Source organism: Podarcis melisellensis (assembly GCF_964234715.1).
Source record: "Podarcis melisellensis genome assembly, chromosome: 6".
NCBI classification, from domain to species: domain Eukaryota; kingdom Metazoa; phylum Chordata; class Lepidosauria; order Squamata; family Lacertidae; genus Podarcis; species Podarcis melisellensis.
Genome location: NC_138538.1, coordinates 1,291,531 through 1,302,012, shown reverse-complemented (window position 1 = coordinate 1,302,012; position 10,482 = coordinate 1,291,531). Strand labels below are relative to the sequence as shown.

Genomic DNA, 10,482 nt, shown 5'->3' with positions numbered 1-10,482 from the left:
TTGGTTCCTAGGTTCAGTTGAAGGACCCTCCTGGCTCCAGCTTTGTAATGTGAATCTCACAGTGTTATTATTTTCTTTATGGGGTTGGTTCAAACCACTACTCTGAATGCTCCTTTTCACAGGGTAAACTCACTGGGGATGAGTTTATGGAACCAAGGGGGCAGTGGCCCCAAAACGCAGGGGAGCCACTGATCTTGACAAATATCCTCTCCCCTTCCAGGCCCAAATCTCACCAGCCCAGCAGCTGAGGGGCTTTGAGAGATGCTTTCCCCCCAGTGGGGTAGCAGCGGATGTGGGGCTGCCCTTGAGGCCTCATGTCATGCGATGCAAGAACCAGACTCAGCGCATGCCAGAAAGCTCAGGTTTTATTTGGGGATAGATGATCCCACAGCAGCCTCCCCAGAGATAGAAGGAGGGGGGCATGGCAACACATTGATGTCTGCTCTGGGGTTGGGTCTTCTCAGACAAGGTGATCAGGTTGCGGGACTCAGTCCTCCTTAGTGGAGTTTTCTGGGGGAAGAAAAGAAAAAGAGTCAGCCAAGTAATTGGGCATGTGCTCCTTAGGGCAGGCAGCAACAATGATAGAATAGAACTGTAGAGTTGAAATGGACCCCTAAGGGTCATCTAGTCCACCCCCCGCAAGAAGGAATCTCATTTAAAGCATCCATGACAGATGGTCATCCAACCTCTGCTTATAAACCTCCAAGGAAGGAAAGTTCGCCATCTTCCACTGTTGAATGACTCTTACTTTCAGAAGGTTCTTCCTGATGTTTAGTTGTAATTTCCTTTCCTGTAAGTTGCAGACATTGGTTGGAGTCCTACCATAGCGGTCAACTTTTCCCTTTTCTTGCAAGGAATCCTATTTGGAATAAGGGAATTTCCCTTAACAAAGGGAAACGTTGACAGCTATGAGTCCCACCCTCAAGAGCAGGAGGAAACAGGCTTGCTCCATCCCCCATTTGACAACCCTTTAGGTTTTTAAAGATGTCTATCATATTTCCTCTCAGTCTCCTCTTTCCCAGGCTAAACATTCCCAACTCCCCCAACTGTTTCTCATGATGCTTGGTTTGCAGACCCTCGATCATCTTGGCCGCCTTCCTCTGCACACCTTCCAGCTTGTCACTATCCTTCTGAAACTGAGGTGCCCAGAACTCAACACACAACTCCAGGTGAGCCTAGAGCAATACTATGACTTCCCTTGATCTGGACACTAGACTTCTGGTGAGGCAGCCTAGGATTGCATGAGCTTTCTTTGCTGTTGCATCACTCTTTTGACTCATGCTAAGCTTGTGGTCTATTAGGGCCCCTGTTTCCTTTTCACATGTACTGCGGTCAAGCCGGATGTCCCCCATCCCATGTGCTTCAAGCGTGGCTCCTCTTGAAACTCCTCAAGCCCCTTCCTACATTGTGATAAGGGGGAGATCCACCATCCTTAAGTTTGCCCATGCGCAGGACAGGATGGTGCCAGCAGCCCAGCTGAGATAGACGCCTGTGGAGCTCCACAGTCTGCCCCCTGCCCACCACACACACACACACACACACACAGAGAGAGAGAGAGAGAGAGAGAGAGAGAGAGAGAGAGAGAGAGAGAATGAATCTTACCTAAGTTCCCACAGACCATCATGCACTCCAGCATGGTATGAAACCGATTGCCATTCCCCCCGCAGAGCCCATAGACGAATATATCGCACTTCCTGGTGGCTGAGTTGTAGTAGTAAAATTGTGAATAACCCTCACATGGGCCAGGGTCCTTGGGCAGCTTGCAGACCTCTGAGGCCACAGAAGGGGGAGAAATAGGAAGCAGAGAGGTTTTTCTTAGAGCAGGAAGGTGCCAAGAGTTTTTAATTCCAACTTCATGCTCCCTACATGCATTCCTCTGTAGCGATCAGATGGGATTACTATGAGGAATCAGGCCATGGTGTCCACGATGAAAACATTGCATTGACTGGGTTTGATTCACTGACAATAATTTCTGATCAAATCCCACAAGCTTCTACATCTATGCCATTTTTTCCTCTACTGCCCATTTCTCTCTGTCTGACAAGCACGTATAAGCATTCTAGGACACAGACCAGTTGCCGCTTGCCGCACCAGGCATCCTAGGCCATAAAAGATAGTAGGCAGTTTCTTTGATGTACTCTTCCTTGGTTTTGTTAATCTTTGTTAATCATGTTTACTGCTTGTTTATGACCTCCGGGGTTGCTGAATGCATTCCTACTTTAGTCCTGTTTTATTTACCCCAGAATGTATGCATGCTTAAATTAGCTTTAGTAGTTTAATTTTGTCCCCACGTGGGGTTTTTGAAATGTTCAGAGAAAATCTGATTGGTTCTTACGAACACTGTGTAAAGGGTTCTTTTGTTAATACAACGGCCTGGACACGGGTGTGGCGTTACGCACTTCCTCCGAGAGCCTTGCCGGTCAAGCCTCGTGTATTATTGTAATCAGGGTCCAGTCCTTTCCTTTGGCCTCAGAACGCAACATTCCTCCATAGGAATAATGCAAAGCCCCTCCATGAAGGGGCAAGGAGTCATGGAGCTATCTCTTTCCAGGCAGAGAGGAATTGTGCCTTGGGCTATTTGGCAAGTCCAGCTCAGGGACTGAATTTGGGGGACCTGCTTGTGGCAGCTGGTTCAGATCTCTGCAGCCCTCTTGCCTCTCAACCCTTTACCAAAGCTCCCGCCCAAAGCTCTCCTTCCGAGGTCTGCAAAAACACATCAATCCCGAAAAACCTCATTTTCAAAACATGACGAAGCTCGTTGGGTGACTTGGGCCAGTCGCTTCCTCTCTTAGACTCCCTCACAGTGTTGTTGTTCTGGGGATTAAATGAGGAAGGGAGAGAACGACGCATGCAACCGTGAGCTCCATGGAAATGAAGGTGGGCGATAAACACAGTCAACGAAGCCAATAAAATGAATTTCTGGTGGGTCCCACTCTCAGTACCTGGGCTGATTTTCCCGCAGGCTTCCTCGCAGGCCTCCTTTGTCTCAAACATGTTGCGGTTGCCCGAGCAGCCACCGTAGATGAACTGGTTGCACTTCTTCTGTGACGGGTTGTAGTAGTAACGTATCAAGTGTGCGTTGCATATTCCATCTTCAGGCAGCAACTGGCACCTGTCACTGCGAACTGTTGGAGGCAGAATGAATGGAGGTCCATGAGGGGAGCTTCTCAGGCTCCAGGGCACTTAAGTTGGCACTGCGGCTGCTGCCTCCACCAGTTGCCAGAGAAGAGAGGGTGGGGGGAGAAGGGGCGAGGGGCTTTGCCAGTACCTGAGTCCATGCAGCCCCGGCTGCACCCGGTGAAGCAGCACTTCTGGGTGAGAGGGCAGTCTCGGTCTTCTCTGCAGGTGTCATTGCAGGGGGCAAAGGTGCGCACCAGTTCCACTTTTGGGCACACGCCAGGGTGCTCTGGAAAAAAAGAGATGGGGAGATTCGGGGTGGGACTAATAATAATAATAATAATAATAATAATAATAATAATAATAATAAATATATTTATACCCCGCCCATCTGGCTGAGTTTTCCCAGCCACTCTGGGCGGCTCCCAATCAAATGTTAAAAACAATACAGCATTAAATATTAAAAACTTCCCTTCAGATGGCTGCCTTCAGATGTCTTTTAAAGATAAGATAGCTGCTTATTTCCTTCACATCTGAAGGGAGGGCGTTCCACAGGGCGGGGGCCACTACCGAGAAGGTCCTCTGTCTGGTTCCCTGTAACTTGGCTTCTCACAGGGAGGGAACCGCCAGAAGGTCCTCAGCGCTGGACCTCAGTGTCCGGGCTGGATGATGGGGGTGGAGACGCTCCTTCAGGTATACAGGACCGAGGCCATTTAGGGCTTTAAAAGTCAGGACCAACACTTTTAATTGTACTCGGAAACGTACTGGGAGCCAATGTAGGTCTTTCAAGACCAGTGTTATATGGTCTCGGCAGCTGCTCCCAGTCACCAGTCTAGGTGCCGCATTCTGGATTAGTTGCAGTTTCCGGGTCACCTTCAAAGGTAGCCCCACGTAGAGCACGTTGCAGTAGTCCAAGCGGGAGCTAACTAGATGACACTTTGTAGCCCTTCCTACTTGACAGAGGCATGTGTCCAGCTTTACCTCTGGACAGGAAAGCCCATGGATGGCCCTACTAAGTCCCTCCATGCTGGGCTGTGCAACATCACCCCCCCTTAAGTCCAGGTTCTCTGACTTTCCCTGCTCACCCACCCACTCCATAAAAACACAAGAAGAGCCTTCTGGATCAGGCCAATGGGCCATTTTCTCCAGGGGCCAACTGGATGCTTCAATGGGAAGCCCACAAGATGGACCCAAGCACAAGAGCCCTCTGCCCTCCTGGGGTTTCCAGCAGCTGGCCTTCAGAAGCATCGCTGCCTCCAACCGTGGAGGCAAACAGAGCCATCCTGCTAGAAGTCACTGAGAACCCTCTCCTCCTCCATGAATCTGCCTTTTAAAGCCATCTAGTGTGGAATCTAGACACGTATAAGAAAGGTTGTGAAAGTGCTTTTTGAAAAACAGTTTTGAAAAATATATGGAATTTGCCATAGCTCACCATCACCACCTAGTGTTACATTTGTATAATGCACTTAACAACACACTGAAAATGTTTTATTTGCGGCTGTAGAGCTGAGTCCCAGGTTGGTGGCCACCATTGCCTCCTGTGGGAGTGAGTTCCATAGCTCAACTATGTGCTGCTGTGTGAAGACGTCCTTTCTCCTAATGAACTCCTGTGTTTACAGCTTCATATGCGTATCTCTGGATATTTCTGAAATGTGCTAGGTGGCCCATGCCACCAAGAAAAGCCCTGGAATTGTGTTTGGTATGCCAGGACTCACTCCTGGAACATGTCTTGAGAGACATGTTCACCTGGCTTGAGAGCAGTACATGTGACAAGCATCTAGGAGTCTTGGTTGACCACAAACTTGACATGAGCCAACAGTGTGATGCGGCAGCTAAAAAAGCCAATGCAATTCTGGGCTGCATCAATAGGAGTATAGCATCTAGATCAAGGGAAGTAATAGTGCCACTGTCTTCTGCTCTGGTCAGGCCTCACCTGGAGTACTGTGTCCAGTTCTGGGCACCACAGTTCAAGAAGGACACTGACAAACTGGAACGTGTCCAGAGGAGGGCAACCAAAATGGTCAAAGGCCTGGAAACGATGCCTTATGAGGAACGGCTAAGGGAGCTGGGCATGTTTAGCCTGGAGAAGAGGAGGTTAAGGGGTGATATGATAGCCATGTTCAAATATATAAAAGGATGTCACATAGAGGAGGGAGAAAGGTTGTTTTCTGCTGCTCCAGAGAAGCGGACACGGAGCAATGGATCCAAACTACAAGAAAGAAGATTCCACCTAAACATTAGGAAGAACTTCCTGACAGTAAGAGCTGTTTGACAGTGGAATTTGCTGCTAATGAGTGTGGTGGAGTCTCCTTCCTTGGAGGTCTTTAAGCAGAGGCTTGACAACCATATGTCAGGAGTGCTCTGATGGTGTTTCCTGCTTGGCAGGGGGTTGGACCTGATGGCCCTTGTGGTCTCTTCCAAGTCTAGGATTCTATGATTCTATGTGAGGAAATCATTGAAAGGGGAAACATCTGAGCATGTGCAGAGTTCATTTCCCCCTGTTATGCTCCTGCCACTGGCAGCCACCACCATATAGCTTGGCATTAGGGAGTGGAGACTGTGTGAGCGGCAGCCAAGTGGGCTTGAGCCCCAACATCTCTTCCTGGGCAGAATTTAATTCTGGTTCTCCCACCTACAAGCACTCAACTGCTCCCCCCACAATCAGGTCCCCATCTCTTTCTCCACCCAAGAAATACCTTCTTCAGCCACCTGGCAAGTCTGTCCACACCCGTTGCTGCAGCACTTCTGGATTGGCAAGTAGAGTCCTGAGCCACAGTCCTGGTCGTTGTTGCAAGTCGTTGAGCAGTTCGCAGGCTGGTCTGGCTGGGGGCTCAGCCTGGGGCAGGAGCCGGGCTGGTCTGGGGATGAAAGGAGAATGTAAGAAGCTAAGAAGGGCCTGCTGGATCAGGCCCATGGCCCACCTAGTCCAGCATCCTGTTCTCGCAGTGGCCAACCAGGTCACCCAAAGGGGATCCCTGCCTGAGTTTTCCACCCAAATAGACACCAAACCCCCTTGTGTGTATCAAGAGCAAGGGTGGTCAAGAGCACATCTGGGTCAGAAGGTGAGGCAGATGGGAGGTTCCTGACTTCATTTCTCCCCCCCCCCAAAAAAGAGGGGCTGCTGCTTACCCTCAAGTGGGAGCATGCACTGATGCCCACAGGCAGTCTGGCAGCAGCGCTCACTCCCTGGGCAGCTGTTGTCCGTAGAGCAGAACTGGCCGCACTGGGTGTCATTGTTTTGGATCATAGTAGGACAGGTGCCAGGCTTCCCTGTGATGGAGAGAGAGAGAGAGAGAGAGAGAGAGAGAGAGAGAGAGAGAGAGAGAGAGAGAGAGAGAGAAATGGATTACTAAGCCATTACTAAAATGGATTGTTGTTGTTTAGTCATGTCCGACTCTTTGTGACCCCTTGGACCAGAGCACGCCAGGCACTCCTGTCTTCCACTGCCTCCCACAGTTTGGTCAAACTCATGCTGGTAGCTTCAAGAACACTGTCCAACCATCTCGTCCTCTGTCGTCCCCTTCTCCTTGTACCCTCCATCTTCCCCAACATCAGGGTCTTTTCCAGGGAGTCTTCTCTTCTCATGAGGTGGCCAAAGTCTTGGAGCCTCAGCTTCAGGTTCTGGCCTTCCAGTGAGCACTCAGGGCTGATTTCCTTCAGAATGGAGAGATTGGATCTTCTTGCAGTCCATGGGACTCTCCTGAGTCTCCTCCAGCACGATAATTCAAAATCATTAATGGATGGACTAAAATGGATTACTAACCATTTATAATCTTAAAATTCAGATGGGTCTGCAAAACATACACTTGAAGCATCGAAAGCCAGGGTAAAGAGATGCTTCTTCAACCTCCTTCAGAAGCTGCACCATGGAGGTGTCATCTGCTACTGAGTCAGGTTTCAGGTCCTGGCATTGATTTACAAAGCACTGAACAACTTGGGTCCAGGAGACCCCGGGGATCACCTGAACCCTGATATTCCAGCTCGATCACTGAGATCATCTGCAGGAGCATCCTTGATCATTCCTTGGGTTGCTGAGGCTTCTTTGACAACAACCAAGTTGTCATTGGCCCACTCCTGTGGAACTCCCTGCCACCAGAAACTCAGCAGGAACCTTCTGTGCCAACATCTAAACACCTGCTGAAAACCTTTCTATTCTTCCAGGCCTGCACAGGCAATTGAGAATCTGCTGGTGTTTGTTTCTAATTTGTTTTTTGTTTTTAACTTTTAATTGTTATGATACAATACGATAATCTTTATTGTCATTGTCCCATACAGAACAACGAAATTGAAAAAAATCTACAACGGACATTCAAAAACCAACAAGCTTGCAATCCCAGCTATCCCAGCCTGGTTAACCCCCTAAAAACTATGATATCCCATTTTTAAATACAATATACTCCCATAGAGACTCCTTACACTGCTTTAAAAACCAAAATCGCCTTTGGCTAGAAACTGTTTCTCAGGCAGCTAGTCCTGGTCTTTATAACCCTGTAGCTTCTTCCAGAAGGCAGAATCTGAAAGAGATCATTTCCGGGGTGCGCACTATCCTGCGCTATCTCTGCAGCTTTCTTATGGCACCTGGAAGCATAGATTTGATCCAAGGTGGGAAGAGTGCACCCAATTATTCTCTCTGCAGTTTTTACAATTTTGGACAACATTGTTTTCCCCCTGGCCGTGCAGCTCCCAAACCACACACACAGACCATAAGCTAGTACGCTCTCCACAGTGCAATGGTAAAATGCCATCAACAGATCCTTTGAGAGATTATTTTTCTGTAGGATAATTATTTTATTGTCTGGTTTTATGTCTTTATATTGCTGTAAACCACTGTGAAATGTTTTATTAAACAAACAAGCAGTACACATTCAGATACAAAGAAATAGATAAAAATGCAGCAGCATCAGTGAAAAGGGACAATTAAAGCCAGGTAGCCGAATCAATAAATCCTGCCAATATATGTAGGTGTCCCCCTGTCCCAGGAAGCAGAACAGGAGCCCAGCTTGCCACAGGGGCATGGGCACACCGCATGGGGTCTTCCCTCCTCCTCTCAGCTTCCCACCACGTGGGTCACACGAGCAGAGGGAGACTGAGTGCTGAGTCAGCCTGTGGTTGGGGGGGGGACGCCTCTCTCTAGCAAGCAGATCCAAACTGATGTGTCACGCATGGAGGAAAGCCCCAGGGCCAGATCCTACGCCTGCCTGCCAGGACTCCTTCAGCCAAGAGCAGGGAGTGAGCGATGGCTCCTCCCAGGAGAGGGAGGAACAGAAGATGTTATCTGACCTGGCAGAGGCAACGTAGCTCAGGTGGAAGAGCGTGAGACTCTTGACTTCAGGGTCATGGATTTGAGCCCCACGTTGGGCAAAATATTCCTGCATTGCAAGGGGCCCTGGTGGTCTCTCCCAACTCTCCCATTCTCTGTTTCTATGATCCTATGAAGGCTCATGCTAGCTTCACTGTTAGTAGAGAGGCAGCGGGAAAACAGCAATAAAATGAAAGCAGAGCAGGAGAAGGAGTGAGTCAAGTAACAAGAAGGTTTCTGTGAACAAATCCTAGACAGCGGGGCTCTTAAATATAGGAAATGTCAGATCATTGCTACACCTTGCCCAATATTGCCGGCACTGGCTGGCAGTAGACTTCAGGGGAGGTATTCTAACCACTGAGCTTCAGTCCCACCCCAAAGGGTGAGAGAGCGAAAGACCAGGCAGAAACTATTAGCTTCTGATCACAGAATTATCAGAGGGTAGAGTTGGAAGGGATGAAGAGGGTCATCTGGTCCAACACAGGAGTCATGGCTAAACAGGACCACAACTTTAATACAGTTTGAAAAACCCAAGCAATGTACAAAGGGGGGAAAAAATGAATAAACACATCGTAACAATATGTAAAAGCAGCACAGCTACAAAGTGACTCATAGTATCTATGTCTGACCAATAGCACTATTCTGAAATGGTTTGGGTGAATTATTATCATCAGGGCTTCTTTTCAGGCAGAACTCAGTGAGTTCCTCTCAGGTAGGCACCATCGCCATTCTGAGAGAATGAGGGAGGTGTTCATGGTGAGTTCTGACACCTCTTTTTCTAGAAAAATAACTCTTCTTCTTCTTCTTCTTCTTCTTCTTCTTCTTCTTCTTCTTCTTCTTCTTCTTCTTCTTTGCAAACCACCCTATACCTCAAGTCTCAGGGCAGTTCACAGGATAAAGTCACAATATAAAAAGACAAAAGACACAATCAAACAACCCCCCAATAAACGCCAACCCAATAAACCACCCCAAGGCATTTTAAAAGGGCCTTGGGAGGGCAATCAGCTAAAGGCCTGGTTAGTGAGGAATGTTTTTGCCTGGTGCCTAATGGTTTATAATGAAGGTGCCAGGCAAATCTCCCTGGGGAAAGCATTCCACAAACAGGGAGCCATTGCAGAAAAGGCCTGCTCTTGCGAACATAAAGTTCTTTTTTAAATTCTGAAAACATAAGAACATCGGCCCATAAGATCATTTCACCCACCTCAAGTCTGATCCCTCTTGCCCCTGACAGCAGGATCTATAGGGAAGGGGAAGCTATGGAACAGGAGACGGTGGTTTCCTGGCGATGAGGACTCTTTCAGCTACCCATACAGGGTTTCATACAGGAGCCCCAAGCCAGCACAGCCAGAAGATGCAGAGGCTCATGAGAATTGTGGCCAATTCAGAGGGAGGCTGCCTTAGAGAGTGTTTCCCATGGGGGCTTAGAAAGATGGAGATTGGGACAAGGGAGTCCAAGGAGACACTCACCTAGAGGCATCTGACCAGACACAGGTCCCAGCTCACCCCAGAAGGCAAGGAGCGCAACCAGGCAGAGGCCGATGGACTTCATGGCAAAGCAGGTCTGAGTCCCCTGCCTGCTCCCAGAAGGCTTTATATCCCGTGCAGAAGGAACTGACAGCACATTTGGGAATCTTTCAGCTCCACCCAGAATGGACAGAAAGCAGAAAGGAATGGATTGGTTGGGAAAGGCTGGAGTATCTGAGTGACTGGAGAGGAACCTTTCCAAGCCAGCACCCCATTCGTAGGCAGGCGATGACTCTGCTGAGTCCTGGGCGTGGCCCTTCTGTTATCAAAATACAAAAGATAGCAGAAATGAGGAGCTGCCTCCAGGCGCTTCCAAGCACCAAGGGAGGCCTTGAGTCTGGGTGGCCTTGTGCTTGGGGCATTCAGAAAGAGGGCATCAGTCGTGCCAAAGGGGAAAGGGCCGTTTGGCTGCAGGAGGCAGGTGTATTCCCCTCTCAATGTGGCTGTCATTGCCCACCTGGGCTGCTTTCATGAGAAGAAGAGGTTCCAGGTGAGGTGGGAACAGAGCTGAACTGGGAGAAGGAGGAGAAAGTGCTTACCTG

At 48.9% G+C, this 10,482-nt stretch overlaps 1 protein-coding gene across 1 annotated transcript; it reads right to left on the bottom strand.

The window, feature by feature from the left end:
- Positions 1–347: 347 nt before the first annotated feature.
- On the bottom strand, positions 348–10,258 carry LOC309373060 (uncharacterized protein). The gene is made up of 7 exons (XM_081917266.1): positions 9,884–10,258; positions 6,247–6,387; positions 5,814–5,975; positions 3,269–3,406; positions 2,943–3,125; positions 1,603–1,770; positions 348–510 (listed from the first exon to the last, which is right to left on the bottom strand). Exons 1-7 carry the CDS (start codon positions 9,963–9,965, stop codon positions 488–490), a joined length of 897 nt encoding a protein of 298 aa, XP_081773392.1. The 5' UTR covers positions 9,966–10,258; the 3' UTR covers positions 348–487.
- Positions 10,259–10,482: the final 224 nt, after the last annotated feature.